Source organism: Ochotona princeps, chromosome 16 (assembly GCF_030435755.1).
Source record: "Ochotona princeps isolate mOchPri1 chromosome 16, mOchPri1.hap1, whole genome shotgun sequence".
NCBI classification, from domain to species: Eukaryota; Metazoa; Chordata; class Mammalia; order Lagomorpha; family Ochotonidae; genus Ochotona; species Ochotona princeps.
Window position 1 is genome coordinate 22,211,269 of NC_080847.1, and position 17,098 is coordinate 22,228,366.

General features: G+C 50.6%; 1 protein-coding gene across 2 annotated transcripts; it reads right to left on the minus strand.

The window, feature by feature from the left end:
• Positions 1 to 6,621: 6,621 nt before the first annotated feature.
• On the minus strand, positions 6,622 to 16,629 carry HERPUD1 (homocysteine inducible ER protein with ubiquitin like domain 1). Of its 2 annotated transcripts, none has more exons than XM_004583876.3 (8): positions 16,056 to 16,629; positions 12,849 to 12,926; positions 12,688 to 12,759; positions 11,577 to 11,707; positions 9,364 to 9,486; positions 8,492 to 8,842; positions 8,116 to 8,218; positions 6,622 to 7,389 (listed from the first exon to the last, which is right to left on the minus strand). In XM_004583876.3, the coding sequence occupies exons 1-8, from the start codon at positions 16,200 to 16,202 to the stop codon at positions 7,225 to 7,227; spliced, it is 1,170 nt and encodes a 389-aa protein (XP_004583933.2). In that variant the 5' UTR covers positions 16,203 to 16,629; the 3' UTR covers positions 6,622 to 7,224. The 2 variants fall into 2 exon arrangements, with proteins under 2 accessions (XP_004583933.2, XP_004583932.2); XM_004583875.3 differs by having other exon boundaries at positions 12,688 to 12,762; positions 16,056 to 16,628.
• Between the last annotated feature and the right edge of the window lie 469 nt (positions 16,630 to 17,098).

Genomic DNA, 17,098 nt, shown 5'->3' on the forward strand with positions numbered 1-17,098 from the left:
AATTCCCTTAGGTCTCAGCCCCCTTAAGGGCCACTTGCCTAAGTCAGCTTAGGGACCTTCAGGTTTAAACCTTGCGGTTCCACCAATCCCCTGACGCATTTATCCCTTGTGTCCTGCTTTCTCCCTGCCCCACTGCTGCCTCCCTGGCTGAAACAAAGACCTCCTTCAGTGACTTATTGTGTCTCGCTTTTGGGTTTGTAGAAGAAAGAAAGAAAGAAAGGAAGGAAGGAAGGAAGGAAGGAAGGAAGGAAGGAAGGAAGGAAGGAAGGAAGGAAGGAAGAAAGGAAGGAAGGAAGGAAGAAAGAAAGGAAGGAAGGAAGGAAGGAAGGAAGGAAGGAAGAAAGAAAGAAAGAAAGAAAGAAAGAAAGAAAGAAAGAAAGAAAGAAAGAAAGAAATTTCGAAAGGCTAACCACCACCTGAAAAGGAACTCTGTTTCCCAAGAACTGATTGTTCATCCTGCCCTCCCCACCCAACCCCTATAACTGTCTGCCAGCTTCTGTACCTGGAACCAGGTAAGGTGTGGTTCTTTGCACCTGGCTTCCTGCACCAACAGGTGCAGGTGTTGGTGCTCATTGCTTGGTGAGGCTGAATGACACCCATGGAGCAGCTGCGTGCGTGTTGTAGCCCCCACAGCCTCTGAGGGTAAGGAGAGGACCAGGACTTTGGAGCAGACAGCTCCTTCTGTCTCACACAGGAGACGTGGCTTTTGTGTAAGGGATGCTCTAGTATGAGATGGGACAAGCAGGGTGGGGCACAAGATAGCCTGGCACAGCTTCCCTTCTTCACACTCCTGCATGTACTTAATTAATTGGAGAGGGAAGGGGAGAGTGAGAGCTTGCAGCCTCTGGTTCACTCCACAAATGGCCAGCAAGTGGGAAGCTGGGGACTCAGCCTGGGTCTCCATCTGGGTGGCAGGAGCCCAACAACTTGAGCCATTGTAACTGCCTCTCAGGGTTTGCATTAGCAGGAAGCTGGGGTCAGGGTGGGAGCTAGGCTGGAAGGGAGGCACTCTGTGGGGCTTTTTGTGCAACTGGTGCCTAATGTTGCCCCATCAATGTGGATTTGCTTTCTTTCTGAGCCCCTTATGGGTTGTAAAGGATGTGATGCAATATGATGCAAGCTTTCCAGCACATTTGCATCTTGCTGTGACAGAATCAGGCCACTGCTCCAATCAGAGCTGGGGCCAGGCTGAGAACCAAGAGGTCCTCGCCCACAGCACAAAATTCAAGGGATGCTGGAACACTCAGTGGTCAGGGTTAAGCATTGCAGTGAAATAGTTAAAAACATAACAATGGAGGGAGCCAGCATTTGGCAGAGTGGTTAAAGTGTTGCCTGGGATGCCCACCTGCTGTGAGTACCTGCTGTCTGGTTCCGACCTTGACTCTAACTCCAGGGTCCTGTGGGGACCCAGCAGGTGAGGGCTCAAGTCCCTGCCCCCCCACATCAGAGACCTAGATGGAGTTCCCAGTTCCTAGCTTCAGCCTGGTCTAGCCTCAGCTGTTGTAGGCATCTGGGGAGTGAACCAGCAGATCTTTCTCTTATCCTAACTCTGTCTCTCTACTTGTCAAACAAATAAAAACAACAAGTTGGGCTGGGAGGAAGAACGCCTTTTTCTAAAGTCAGCAGTGAGGAGAGAGGCTGAAGAAGGGAGGAAATTGATGTGCTCACGTCTGTTGGCCTCCATTTAAAACAAACAAAAAGTCGTGCCCACACCTGGCCCACCCATGTCCACGCACCTGCTGCCTGGGCACAGGCAGATGTCTCATGTGCTCCGTGCACAGAATGCACCACTGACACACATATCCTGCCCCTCGCCTGTGTACACACGCCTGTGATGGTAGCCACATACACACCAACCAGTGTGCGGCATCTACCGCAGTTGTAAAGCACTTTCATGCACCCTCCTTCCACAAGGCTCTTGTGGTCAGCGACTGCACCTCCATCATTCCAGGGTCATGTGACAATCTTGACCGTTCTGCCCAGGGTCTAGGCTATTATATCCTTAACCTTTTCAGATGATTTGCCTTGATCTATGCACCACGGTTAAGCCACTGCCTGTAACACCGGATCCCGCAACAGTGCGATTCCAATCCCCATTGCTCTGTTTGCAATCCAGCTCCCTGCTAATGTGCCTGGGAAAAGTAGCTGATGATGATCCCAAGTATTTGGGTCCCTACCCCCACTCCCCCATGTGGGAGATCAGGACGGAATTCCTGGCTCCTGGTTTTGACTTGGCCCAACCTGGGCCATTGTGGCCATCTGAGAGTAAGAAAGTAGTGAGCCACCAATGGAAAATCTCTCTGTGTAACCCTACTCTTCCAACACATTTTTAAAAGCCATTTAAAAATTAAAAATAAAATGCCTTGCCTTTTCACTCAAGTGTATCTTAAAAAGGGACTCTTACATTATTTTGAATGGAAAATGGTATTCTCTAATCCATTTAAAAATATCAAGAATGCTACAATGCAGAATTCTTCCTTCTGGTGACTTCCTCCACACCCACGTCTCTGCTGCCCTCCCTGGTACAGCCTCTTGGGCTTCCTCGCCACCAAAGGCCTACCCTTCCAAACCAACCCAGCCACTAAGTAGGTCGCCATCAGAACGGATCCCTGCCTGCCTCCAGCACTGCCACAAGAGGGCGCTGTCCCAAACAGCAGGGGCCAGCGGCTGCCCTGAAGGGGACAAGTCCTAGAAGTTGGTGTAGGATTCACAACAAAACAAGAAAGCCCCAAGATATTTATATTTCTCTTGTCTGGCATCAACTACACAGTCATGGCCAGTATTCACACACACCTTCTTCCACCACCTGAGCCATTTCCTTCTTGCCCTTGGCACACACATCAGGTGGGTCTTACCCTGGTCGTGGTGGTGGTGGGGGCGGATGATCTAAGCCAGTGCTCACAGGCACCTGGAGGTTCTCCCTTGTCCCTGACACCACCCTGACCCCTTCCTCTGGTGCAGCCAGTGGCCCAGTGGTCTCTTGACTGTTGGGACCAGTCAATGGAGCAGCTCCTTTCCTTGCCTGGTGACTCTGAGCATGAGAAGCTCGAAGTGGCCAGGCTGCAGACCCATATCCCGTCCCAGCAAGACTGCTGTTGTGTCTTGTGAAGGCAGTCTCTCCTGGGGTGAGTTCTGTGTGTCCCCAGCCCATGGTTCATGTCCATCTAGAATCTCAGAATATGCCCTTCTTTGGAATCGGTGGTCTTTGCATGTATAGATCCAATGACTGGCATCCTTACAAGAAAGTCATGTGAGGGGCACGCAGACACAAAAGGAGAAGAAAGTGGGACTGGTGCAGACAGAGGCGCAGACTGCAGGAACCCAACCACACATGAGTCAGGAAGCATCCAGGAGCTGGGAGGGAGGTCCACAACACATCTGGCTGTGGAGTGCCCTGAGGGAGGCCATCCAGCCAACCCTTTGCCTCCCTGCTACTCCCTTCCTCCAGGACTGTAAGAACATTGGTTCGTGCTGGTTGAGGCCACCCACTGTTTGCCAGTGTGGCTGCATTCCTTCTCGGGGCACCTGGCCTCCTCATTCCAGGGGCTCCTCTGGGTGTATTACTGGCAAAGACTGGGCACTGCCTGAGGGGCTGTGACCCTGACTTTATGATTCAGGTCAGACATGGCTTCCCTTGACCTATACCTGTGGTGCAAGTCAAGCAGAAACTGACCGCTTCCTAGGGACACCACAGCCAACGCCACGCACCTCCACAGGTGGCACTCAATACTGCTGTGCACTGGGTGAGTAGCTCCCTTTGTCCTGGTCAGCTGGCTCCCGGCTGCATCCACTACCCTTCAATACGCCGGCTCAACAGCATTTCTCATGGCCAGAGAAGAGTGACCATGGAGCTCTACAGGAGTGTGGGGGCTCCTTCCCAAAACTTCCCACAGCAGGACCCTGGGTCACTCCCAGGTTGGCAGGTAGTGATCATTGCTACGTACCCCCTCCCAGCCTGAGCCCCCTGGGTTTCTGGTCTCCTCTCTCAGCTCTACCATGGCTGGCACTCCTGGCATCTCCACCTCACTTTGTATAGGCCACCTGTGGGGCTTACGTTTCAGTCTAGCAACTCAACAAAGTGTGAGTCCTTTCTTCCTTGCCACCCTGACACATTGAATCAAGACTCCACTCAGCAGGCCCATGGCAGCAAATGCAGCCAGACCCAGCTGTTTTCTCTAAGTTTAGAGAAAACGGAATTAAAATGCCCTTATTTTGGCATAAAAACATTTTTTAATTTTTCATAATACGCATTTTTCACTGAACTTTACTAAAGACTCCTTGGATACCTGAGTTTTAGGATTTTTACGATTTATTTGAAATGGAGAATTACAGAGGACAGGGATCTTTTGTCTGCTGGCTCAATTCCCCAAATGGCCACGATAGCCAGGACTAGGCCAGGCCAAAGTCAGGAGCCAAGAGCTTCATCAGGGTCTCTCACAATGACGGCAGGGGCTCAGGGACTTGGGCCATCTTCTGTTGCTTTCCCAGGCCATTAGCAGGGAGTTGGATAGGAAGTGGAGCAGCCAGGGCTTGGACTAGCGCCCATATGGGATGCCAACCCTGCAGATAGTGGCTCAACCCTCTGCTGCGATGCCACAAGGCCAGCCCCAGTTCTTTCCTTTCATAGTTGAAAGGTCTGAAGGCCTAGGGCAAAATTGATTTCCCTGAGGAAGTAGAGATGAAATCTGAAGATTACAACAGCCACTGGTGCCCAACTGCCTCATAATTTCAGATCTGCCCAGGGAACTCACATGACTGTGACATCAAGGTAATTACAAGTATGTCCCATTCTTTGTGTCTTCTCTGCTAGAACTGTGACTGAGGCAGATTTCAGTACCCAGAATGATTCTGGAGGAGCAGACCTTACAGGTAAGGTCTCTGGACTACTTCTGCACTCCATGAGCCATGGCTGCCATGACTGCTCCTTGAAGGATGCTGGCGGTCCACGGCACAGGTGGGATCAGAGACATGCACCGCATCGCCATCGGGGCCTCCTAACCAAGCCCTGCCTGGGCTGCAGGGTGGTCACACGGTGATGCCTGGGAGTGCCATAGAGGAGACTGGCTGGCACTGTTCAGGGTCTGTTCCTTTACAAACACGAGATGAGAACCACCAGCTTCCTCTCTGCAGTGAAAGCCTCACTTCTGAACACAAACAGGCTTTTCTATCCTAAAATTCAAAAACTCACCCTGAGTTTTCAAATTTATTTTATTTTAAAAAAAGGCACAGTTATAGAGAAGGCAAGAGAGGGCTCTTTCATCTTTAATGAAAGGCCAGAGCTGGGCTGATCTGAAGCGTCTTCCATGTGGGTGTGTTAGGACCATCCTCTGCTGCTTTCCCAGGCACATCAGCAGGGAGCTGGATCACAAGTGGAGCAATTGGGACACAAACTGGCATCTATAAAGATGCTGGCACCCCTGGCAGAGGCTGAGCTTGCTATATCATGGCACAGGCCCAGACCCCCAGGTATGTTCAGAACCCAGCTGTGGACCAGTTGTGGCCCCTTCTCTCCAGCTCCATGGACTTTCCATCATGCCACATCCCCATTATGGCCTCGGAGAATAACACCTCCAGTTTCAAAAATCTGCCCTGTCGGTCACATGGACTGTTAGCGGCTGGTCTGCAGGCCCTGTGGCGTTGGAAGCTTTTGCCTATTAACTCCTAACATAATTAACTCTGTTGGTTTCTGTAAGCATAGTCACACAGCAAACACCCTTGTATCTACTCGGCGTCTTGCAGTAACTCTCTGATCTTTACTTAATGCAAAGAGTATTTTTAGTAAAAGTTAACTTAAATAATCACAACTATGACACAAAAGGCTGATTCATTTTTTTGAGAAAAAAAAAAACCACTGGCCAAGCTTTGGGCATCCTCTCAGAGCATTACTTACATGAAAGTAGAGTAAATGCTGCTTTTTTAGTTTCAGGGTCAGTGCTGTGGTGTGGTAGGTTAAGCTGACAACTGCAACACTGGCATCCCATGAGTGTCAGTTCAAGTCCCAGCCACTCTGCTTCTGATCCAGTTCCTGCTAATGCTCCCGGAAAAGCAGAAGATGGCATGGGTGCCTGGACTCCTGCCATCCCTACTGATGACCCTGGATGGAGTTCTAGGCACCAGGCTTTGTTCTGGTCCAGCCCCAACACTGTGGCCATTTGAGGAGTGAGCCAGCAGATGGAAGATTTCTCTTTTCTCTTCTCTATGATACTTTCAAATAAATGAATCTTAAAGAAAATGCCAGCACATACCACAAGAATAAAAAAAACCCCTCGAAGTTCATACTTAGCATAATAAAATAAAAGCCAGTCAGTTTACAAAAGTGCAACATCTAAGTGGTAAAATTGCAGAACTGCAAACATAGAAGATTCTAAATCCCACTACTTTTCATTTGGGGAACTTGACCTTGATGGGTTTCTATGTAAGCCAGTAATGTTTAGATCAGCAAAGAGGGGGCCGCCCCGGGTCTGTCCTTAGTCAGTGACAACTTTCATGGCCTCCCTCATCATCTTTCAGTGGTACAGTCCTTCCTAAGGAGAAACCCTGAGGTGAAATCAGCAAGCCCACTGCTGACCAGCCAGTGACAACGCACACAAAGGAGACTGCCGGGCCAGCGGGAGCCTCTGCTAGGATCATTCATAGTAAAACTTTATTGAACAGAAAGCCCGGCAAAGGTCTCCACCTCAGCCAAGCTCCCCTGGGTTGAAAGTAAAGCACTGCATTTTAAAAAGCAATTATACATAAGTCTTTCCTAGAAAAGTCCTGCTAAAACATGTCTAGCAAATTCACTGATTATATAAAGTAGTACACTTAGTGTAATTGAAACATTCCAACAGGAATCAAATCGTACCAGCAGAACCATTTCTGCATCTAAGACTTCTATGTACAAACATACATGCAGACACGCACACATCTGGAGAAGTTCCTCAGGCACAAGCATGCGACACCTGATGCCTCCTACTTACAATGCCTAGCAAACTACATACAGTGTACAGTAAAGCTCTTCGGAACACGGACATGGAAACCCTAGGCATTCTTTGTTCATCCATTTGTATCAGGGCTTTACGCCTTACTCTCTGCTTTTGCATCATCACAAAAGCATACCATCACCCTTGTGGGGTTCTGGGAAATCTGTGCCTTTATCCTGTCCAGGTGAGATCTAGCTGGAGTGAGATGATCCAAGTCCATGCCTGGCACCGCCTCCAGCGGCGAGAGTGCAAAGGAATGCCATCAGTTGGCTATGGCCGGGGGGCCCTCGGGAAGAAGCGAGGCAAAGAAAGTCTTGAAGACGAGCCAGGCTGTGCTCATGAAGGAAGGGCTGGTCTGCTCGTCTCGGAGCATGTCCCTGCCTGGGGCGAGGTGGTTGGCGTCTTCACTGTCCAGATCAGCCCTTTCCTGTAGGTAATGACACAAGGAGAAGCAGTTAGGGCTCGATGGCTACCACAAGGCATTAGGTAAGGGTGGCCGGGCAGGCAGGCAGGCAGCAGGACCCTGGCAGCAGGCTCCCTGCCACCTGCACAGCATTCCTGTGCTACTGATGGCTTCATAGTTTTTAGATGTCCTGGCAGAAAGTGCCAGAGCACATGAATTAGCTAGAAAGGAACTACCTAGTAACTACGAATATTCTGCCTCTTGAGGCAGTCAGAAATGGAAATCCAGGGTTGCAAAACCAGGCTAAGGAGATACTTCATCCAAAATATTGTGAAACATGATCCTTTAGAATCCAGCATGAACCGTTCTTCTTCCAGGAGATCCAGGCTGTGGCGTGCTCTTCCAGGGCCCAGTCTCCCGAGCCCTACTCCACAGCCCTAACTGCAGCAGTTTCGCTAGCACAGCACACAGTAACAGACCACTGAACACTCACAATAGTGAGCTTTAAAACATCATTTACATACACAAAAAACTGCTAACTGCCACCTGACAGAAATACCTCGTGGGGGTTCACAATACCTTCACCATTTCAAAACTAGCCGCTGTTCTAAGAACACACTGGAAGAAACCACAAAATACTGAGCCTCATCAAAGGGTTTTCCACAGGCTGGACAGCTGACGTGAGAGGTCCTACGCCTGGCACATCGGGTTCAGCTCCTCCCGCCCCGGGCCCCCTAGGCAGCTCCGTACCTGTAAGTTGTTGTTGGGGTCCTGATTCACATCTTGAGGAAGACCATCATTCGGGAAGTTCTGGACCGGTCTTTGTCTAAACGGAAACCACCCAACGTGATGCCTTCAAAGGAAGCATATGGAAGTCTGCCTTAGCTACGGTGCAGCCAGGTCTGTGCTCACACCTCCAGCCCCTTCCTCCAGCCACGGCAGCAGCCTGCTCAGAAACGCAGGACACGGAAGGCACTCGCGGGGCCAGAATGTCATGCTATTTAAACGCATTTCCTGTGACTAGGACCGAGACTGCTCAGAAAAGAGCAAAATCTCTACTTATTTGAGTCACGATATGGTGTAACTTGTACTCATGGGCAAAAAGACATGAGAAACTCTTTCTTACAGGTACATGACAACGGTGGCCCCCATGACCATGAGGAATCTGCTCAGCGAGGAGTAGAAGTAGAGGATACTGAGAAAGACAGAAAATGTCGCTGCTGAATAGGTCCAATCCAACCAGTCTCGGTTTATTTCATCGTCTTCTTCCACAATAGGGCCACCTTGTGCATTCATTCGCAAATTCTGATTGGCTCCAGGATTAACTACCACTTGAGGAGCTGCATTCTGATTGGCTGGCTGGTTTTCAGCTGGAAACTGGTTGTGAATAGGGGCTGGAGCAGGTGCAGAAACCACAGGTATCTCTTGTGTGCTTGGTGATGGGACAAAGGCTCCTGACGCAGCACTGGCAGCTAAACTAAAATAAAAATAAGAGGGAGACAGCACTGAGTGGAAAGCACCATGAAAACTGGTTCTCACAACCTTATTTACACCAGTCTTTTTTTTTTTTACTACTAATAACTATAAATAAGTCCACACACAGTCGAGTTTTCTCAGTGAAGCAATTCTTTACTAACACTCTACCTACAAATGTATTTTCTGAGAGAAGCGACTAGTAAATTTCACGTGGAACTAAACATGAAGGCCACTTAAATCACAGTGCAACAGCAAATTAAAAGTCTCCCAAAACTTTACAGATAGCACAAATGGGAAAGAACTCTCTAAATGAAGGCATTGAGCCATGTGACATACACATACTCCTACAGCAATTCAGAAGTGAGGCAGCAGCTGTCAGGCACAGAGTCTCCTCCACCCACAGAACCAGACATAGCCGGGCTCTGCAGAAACTGGTGAAAATATACTCATGCTTCCTTTCTGAACTTCACAGAGATCGCACGTGGGGGCTCCCATGTTCCTGGGAGAGCAGGGAGGACTCACTATTGCATGTAGTACTGCCGGGCGTAGATCTGCTGGAACCAGGACAGCTGCAGCCACCCATAGGTCGTGTAGCCAGAGAAGCCAGGTGCCAGGCCTTGGAAGGCCTGCTGCATCGCTTCAGGCCTACACACAGATTTCAAACACAAACAGCTCATTTTGAGTTGGCTGAGTCTGCATCACCAAGAACCAAGTTTAATTTCAGTCAGGAATCCAAAGCAAAGGGACAAATGCCCGGGCTTCCCGGTGGCCACATGGAAGAGGGCTGTGTTCATGCAGCTCAGAAAGTGCTGACAGACAAGGCCCTCTGCCACGGTCCAGGGCCCACAGGAAAGCCAGGTCCCTCTCCCAGCACCAGGTGCTCAGCATGCCATCAACTGGGGGCGGTGGCTGGGCTGGTGTGTGCGGATGTACAGTCACACAGGCCTAACGCCACAGCTCACCACGCTTCTCCCAGTCTTTCCTGAAAGAGCCCTGGCTTCCCAGCAGACCTGCACTGGGGCAGTTTGTGTGCACCTGTCATCCCTTGGGCTTACTTACTGACTACTTGCTATCCTGCAGTGGTCACTGGATCCCTGACAATATACTGGGAAGGATTCCACTGCTATTTTACAGAAGGGAGCCTGAGTCCAGCTGAGAGAGGATGAGAGATTTGCACGTGGCCACTGGGCTAGCAGCAGGGACGTATTTGAGAATGGGTTCTGTGTCAAACTCGGGCCTTGCTAGCCGGGTGCTACAGCCTCCACTGAGAAGGGCAGGGGAAGTGGCACTCTTGGTCTTTGTGTTTCCTGCCCAGTGGCAACCCTCCCCACCCCCGCAGTCTTTTCACGAGATGAACTTTGAACAGTCAGGGAGATCAGGAGCAGGTTGTGTGGTCTCTCCTGCAGGTCCACTGGTCTTAGCGTGCGCTGGCTGCTCAATAAACCCACTTCCAGTGAAACCAATGGGTGTAAATCTGGTAAAACTCAAGTCATCGGGGATGAGCCTTGATTCTCACATTAAGGAAACTGTTCCAAGACTTTCTATCCAACCAGGTGTCTGATTTGTCTGCAGATAGCCTTAACCGAACTCCACACCCAGGGTATTTCTAAAACAGTATTCCAAAAGAGATGGGTCTTGGTAGGATACTTTTTAATCATTAAAAAAAAAAAGCTGTAGTGCTTGAAAAATCAGATGAAGTCCTTTATAAATTTTGTCAGAGCTAATCATGATGGCACTGTAAATGTGTAAGAGACCTAAAAGGTTTTTACAGTTACATACTAAAGTATCAGTGGATGTAGTGACATGATGTCTAGGGATGACTTTTAATCCACCAGGAAGAAAAGAGAAAGGAGCAAGTTGCAAACGCTTTGCTTACTGGGCTGGGGAGATGGTTACATAGGTCTTTATGTAATTCTCTCTACTTCTGTGTAATTTCAAATTCTCATTAAGAAAAGCAAATCTGATTCCTCAAAGACAAGGCTTTCTCACAAATTGAGGATAAAAACTATGAGGAGAAGGGAAAACTAGAGAATGAAAGAATTTCAGCTTGTAGTCAACAATAGTTTCCCCCCCAAGTACTTTCTTCATAAGATATCCTGAGTGCAGGAAAACTAGAACCTCAGGGCAGGAGGCTCGCTGACCTACAGAAAAGCTCTAACTATCCTACAGACATAAGGGCTGGCCTTGTGGCCAACCAGTGTGGGGTACCAGGCTTGTGGCCCATCCTGAGCCTTTGCAGCCATCTGGGGAGTAAACCAGTAGGTGGGAAGATCTCTCTCCCTCCCTCTTTGCCTTTCACATACACAAATACATCTTTCAAGAAATAGCAACCACCTCTTTTCTAGGCATCACTAACACCACCCTTGGCAGCACACGCCTCAGCAGTCCCTTGGTGTTCATAACCCAGGATACAGCACACAGCCAAGCAGCTGCGTGATACTCATGGCAGCTGATTGCTGCAGCAGCACGTCCTAGCACGAGGGCAACCACATGGGTGTTAGAACAGGAAGCACAGCCACGGGGCCGGATCAAATGCCTACGTTCTCCAAACAGGTGCTGTCTGCTTTTTCAGATGCCCCACACAGCTGAGTATGCAGAACAACTGAGGTGAAACCCTTCATAAGGCAAAAACTACACGTTTTAAAGTTCTCTGGCTATATGCATGCAGACACATCCTGTGCCACAAAGTGACACTGAGCAGGCTACCCAAATCCAGTTCTTGACCGGGCACTCACCTGGAGATGCTCTCCCATGTGGAGGGAGAAAGGTTCCGAAGACCTTCTCTTTGCCTTAAACCATCACCTGCAGAATCTCCAGGATACTGGCCCTGTGTCGGACCACTGGGCTGCTCTGTGGAGTCAGCAACCTAAATAAGTGGAGTGGGGCCATCAGAACAACGGACATGATGCAACTCCCTGCAATTGCATGGCTGTGAACATAGCGGTCTCAGCCCCACCTCACAACCTGACCATCAGAGGTGGTATCCACAATGTGTTCAACATGATTTAAACAAATGGAGAAATAATTACAATGCAATAATTTTTTCCCTTAGAATAGTCATACTGTAGTCTCACTGAAGTCTCCCGGTGAGATTGTCATTGCTGAGAACACTCCCTGATCATGCTTTACACATGAGATGTATTGACTATCTGATGTTCTATATATGAGGGTGCTGAACTTACTAAATCAAGAAGCTAAATTTGACCAGGAAGACTTCTAAACACAATGTACCAGAAAACAGAATAAAAGGGAATGTCCTACAGTGAATTTCTAAGTCTTAGGAAACACAAGTGGAGCACAAATGTTGAGTGTTCTGTCACATTAGCATATCAATATTATATACGCAAACCAACATTGTGAAACGAAAAATACATGCTTCGGACAGGCAAACAACATCATCATTAGAGGCAATGTCACGGAGACTGTGGCCGTTTTCTATTCAAGCACAGTCACGAGAATTTTCAATGGAAATGTAGCCAGATTTTTTATGCTTTATCTTACTAATGGTTCCCTAGAAGACACCTGAGGGCAAAATTTTTACAGCATCCATTTCCCAGGGCCTTGCAGGCTCAGTGAGCTGGAGAGCAAGCCACAGGGCAGCGGAGTGCAGTGTGGAACTGCACACTTACCCCGTCGCACCAGCAGACTGTCTGGGGCAACTGGCCAGTGCTCTCAGCACATAGTTTCTAATTCCTGATACTTCCTAGGGAAAGAAACTCAATATAACACAGTACAAAGGCTACCAAAACTCTTTTCAAAGTCCTTTGCAAGTTTCCTCACTCTGCCCTTTAGAGTTGAGAAGAGAGGAATCATGAGGGAGGCCTGTCTGTGACGAGGTGGACTTACCTTTGCGCTGGCTTCCGGCATCTTTGCAGGGCTCTTCACGTTGCACACCAGGTGCAGAACATGCCGCTTTTCCTGCTAAAAGCATGAGGAGGTGCTTTAGGATGGTGCTCGGCTGGGCTGGTGCCCTGAGAGCATCCCACGCTTACGGTATGAAGACGCACCTTTGGGAGTAGGTCCCTGAGACACTGGTGATCCAGCAAGAGCTTCCCGGAATAGATGAGCCTCTGGTCCTCGGGACACTGGTCATGGAGAGAACACAGGACAGTGGTCAGCACTGCCCTCCTTGGGGCCCCAGCACACAACCACATGGTCAGCCTCCCCAGCAGCATGGGAGAAGGGTCCACGCTCAAAACGTTTACAGAGGAACTGCTCAAGTTAAAACTGATCTCAAACATGCAAATACATTTAGGATGAGAAATTGTCTCCAGCCCACAGCATCCGTGACGTCCTTTCTACCCCAGGAAATGGTCTCCCGTCACATTTGATGTGGGACTCCCAAAGCCACAAACTTCAAAAAGGAGGCTTGATATCAGAGGATTATAGTACAGCTGAAGTCGGCCTTCTCCAAACCACACAGCATGCTCCCCGCCTGCCCCAAGTAAGAGGAAGCAGTTCTACATGGGAGCCCCCCCAAGAGGACTTCTCAATGTACAAATGCGAGTTAGAGCGGAGATGGTATGGAGGGGACATGTTACAGAACACACGGTGTGACTTCGTACCCCTGCTTTAGAGGAGAAAGTCTGAGAAACCGGCCCGGCCAAGGTCACCTGCTGCTAAACAAGCAAGATTCCAACCCTCTCTTCAACAAAGCAGTGAGGGACTCCACGCGCTCCATGCAGTTGGCCCTTTAAAAAAATTTAACTCCACTTAACTGCACTTAAAAATAGTGGTTTCAAATAATATGTGCCGGTCAGTCCACTGCCTATCACCAACTTGCTAATCTACTCTCGTCACAATAATGCAAGATTTCTAATGAAGCAGCTCTTGCCTTAACAGCCCAAGATGATAAAGCCAGCTGTTGCAAATAACACAGGAGACACTGCAGCTTCTTAGTTAAAGGCATCGGAACTTTCCAGAGTTTAAACCACGGGAGTCCACTGGATTCTGTGTTCATTACTGTTCTGACTGATCGGAGAGGGAAATGCTATATATACATGCATTTGTGAATATTATTATTACGTGGAGTCTTGAATTTCATTTAAAAGTTGAACCATCAAAAAAGGTTTCAAAACTACAGCTGCTTGTGGAGTTGAACTGTTTCTCATCCTTTTTAAAGATCTAACTTCACACACACACAAAAAAAACTTACTGCTGGGCCCGGCGGCGTGGCCTAGCGGCTAAAGTCCTCGCCTTGAAAGCCCCGGGATCCCATATGGGCGCCGGTTCTAATCCCGGCAGTTCCACTTCCCATCCAGCTCCCTGCTTGTGGCCTGGGAAAGCAGTCGAGGACGGCCCAAGGTTTTGGGACCCTGCACCCGCGTGGGAGACCCGGAAGAGGTTGCTGATTCCCGGCTTTGGATCGGCACACCGGCCTGTTGTGGCTCACTTGGGGAGTGAAACAACGGATGGAAGATCTTCCTCTCTGTCTCTCCTCCTCTCTGTATATCCGGCTTTCCAATAATAATAAAAAATCTTTAAAAAAAAAAAAAACAAATACTAGGCCATGGGTTGTCAATAAACCTTCATTTAAAAATAAAAAAAAAAAACTTACTGAAGGGAACTGGTATTGTGGCACAGCCTGCAACATTGGTATCCTATATGGGTGGTGGCGCTTGTTCGAGAGAGCTGCTTCATTTCCAATCCAGCTCTCCAGTAATGCACCAGGTTAAAGCAGTGGAAGGCGGCCCAAGTGTTTGGGCACCCGTCACCCACACAGAACACCCGGATAGAGCTCCTTGTCTGGGCCTGGCCCAGCTTTGACTGTTGCGGCCATCTGGAAAGCAAATCAGCAGATGGGAATCTGTCTCTCTGACTTTCCAATAAAAATATGTTTTAAAGAGCTGGCTTAAGAAGTGACTATTATAAAGGTAGGGATTCTCATATTATTTTACACGACAAAATAGAAATGGTGAGCATGCTTTAACAATTTCTGGATACAAATTTTCATAAGTGAGAGGCTTTTTATTCACAATCCTGGGTGCTCAGACTCAACAGGAGTGCCATTCCTCATCCAAGGAGTCCTCCAGGAGCACCTGCCGCAATACCGCCTCTAGCTGCCGATGTGAGGTGCCACCGCACCTGCTGCTTGGCCCATCTGTGCCCCGACCAGCCACACTCCCAGGAACTGGGCCATCCTCGGTTTCGGTGACATTCCAGAGGGCCACAGTAAATTTTAAAGGACAAGTGGGAAGAAAGTCCATTTCTACATTCTCCATCATCAGAGCCAGAGACGCACGGAGGACACCCAGTCCCACAGGCTGGCCCTCTTGCCTCTGGACCTTGTCCTGCCTTGGGTGACCTGCCGGGTCGGCCGGAGGGTTCCACAGCTGTGGACAGCCAAGAACACTGCTGAGGCTTACGTAACATCCGAGCACAGGGTAAATACAGGAAGGTCCAGCGGGTGGCCTACCATCACGTGATGGGGAGCAAGCGAGAGGGCGGCGCTAGTGATGTTGACAGATGCGTCAACAAAAACAAAGCAAAGAAGTCTCCCCAAATGGGGGAAAACAGACATCTGTGAGACTCCCTCGGCCGGTGCCCTTCTCAATCGCTCTCAGCATGGGCTCTTGCCTGTACTTTTTGCGGTCAACCGAGTCGGGGACTCCGTGGATGACAGGGAGGAGCCGTGCGCGGGCTGGCCCGGAAGGTGGGCCGGGAGGGAAGAGCCACGTCGTCGACTCCTGGGCGTGGGACCTCACGCGCACACAGTGCCTGGGCACCTCCCTGGGCCTCTCTGGACCCCAGCTGGCACCTACACCGTCCCCTTCCTATGATGCCCCCCGCAGGAAGACCAGGGCACGGCACAGATACAGAGGGCGCAGGCACTTCCTGGCCTCGGTCATTTTGGGGGGGAAAAAGAAGACCATAGTCCAACCAAGGTCAAACGGCTATTTCCAGCGGCTTGGCTCCAGTTGGGGGAGCCAGGCAGGCCTGGGAAGGTGGGGCAAGAAAGTGACAGCCCTGGAGTGTTTGGGGACGTGGGAGACGCCAAGGGAGCGAACAAGCCGGCGGCCCATCAGAAAGGTGGGGTGATGACAGCCCAGAAGCTGCAGGTGACAGCTCTTGGGCAAAGAGAGGGGCGCCCGCGGCGGAGACCAGAGCAGCGGGCGGCCACAGCACCCCCACCACGGGAAAGCGCCCGGGCGGGCGGGGTCCAGCCGTGGCTGGGCGAGAGGCTACCAGAAAGGGGGAGGCGGGGCCCCTCTCACCGGGCGCTCGGGGTAGACCCGGCTCAGGTGGGCCTTGAGCTGGCCGACGCTCCAGCCGCGGTCTCCGCTCAGCTCCAAGTCGCGGTGACGCTGGTTAGGGCTCTTCACCAGCAGCGTGACAGGCTCCGGCTCGGGCTCGGGCTCCATGGCAGCGGAGCAATGGGCTCGGCGGTGCTCCCAGGGGACAGGTAGGCGGTATCGCGCCCGCAAGCTCCGCAACGACTGTTCAAGTCTCCGGGCCGCGCGCCCCCGCCGCAGGTGCCTTTTATAGGCACCCCGCGCCCGGGCTCTGCGGACAGAATCTTCTGTGGCCACCGTCCATTGGCTGAGGCGGTGGTCACTGCCCAACGTGGCCCAATCGGCGTCCAGATCCGGGTGGCAGCGGGGCGGGCCAAGCCCGCGGGCGCGGCTGATGCAACTGGAGGCCGTTGCGTCACCCCGGGTCTCGTCTGCCTGAGAGCCTGGATTCGGCGGCCATGTTGTGGTGCGCTGCGCCCGCGGTGGGGCTCGGCCCTCAGGAGGCGAGGGGCTCCCCAGCTTGGGTTGCTTAAGAGGCCAGAGGAGTGGAGGCGGGGCAGGCTGGTCTGTCCTAGCCAACTCCCAGTTTGACAGTATTTACAAATTGTTTCCTCACAAAGCAACACCCCGCCCTTTTTGACCCCTAGCACCCTTCCCGCGAGGCCTCAGAGCCTGTCCTAGAGAGGCTACCTTGCTATCCTAGCTGGCTTTGGCCCACACAATCGCTGCTGGGATTCTTGGAGAACACCTCTCTGCCCGGGAGCTGCAGGGTGCTTGTTCTCTTCAGCAGAAAGCATAGGGGGCATCCTGGCACCTGTTGCAAATTCACTTGTAAACTTGATGTTGACACCCCTTGAAAGCGGACCATTACCCAGACTAGGACAAGCGGGCCACACCCTGGCTTACACTGGGAGATACTGGGAGAGGGACCACTTTATATGCACTAAATTAGGGAACAGGTTGCTAAAATGTGACCATAAACGCCTCTCTCTTTAGCACCTCCCTCTCGCTCTCAATTGGGGGTG

Coding starts and splice junctions, on each gene's coding strand:
- HERPUD1 (XM_004583875.3), bottom strand. CDS start 16,202: ATGGAGCCCGAGCCCGAGCCGGAGCCTGTCACGCTGCTGGTGAAGAGC. Junction 11,708..12,687: donor TGCCGGAAGCCAGCGCAAAG/GTAAGTCCACCT, acceptor CCACTTATTTAG/GTTGCTGACTCCACAGAGCA. Junction 9,487..11,576: donor ACATGGGAGAGCATCTCCAG/GTGAGTGCCCGG, acceptor ATCTGTGTGTAG/GCCTGAAGCGATGCAGCAGG.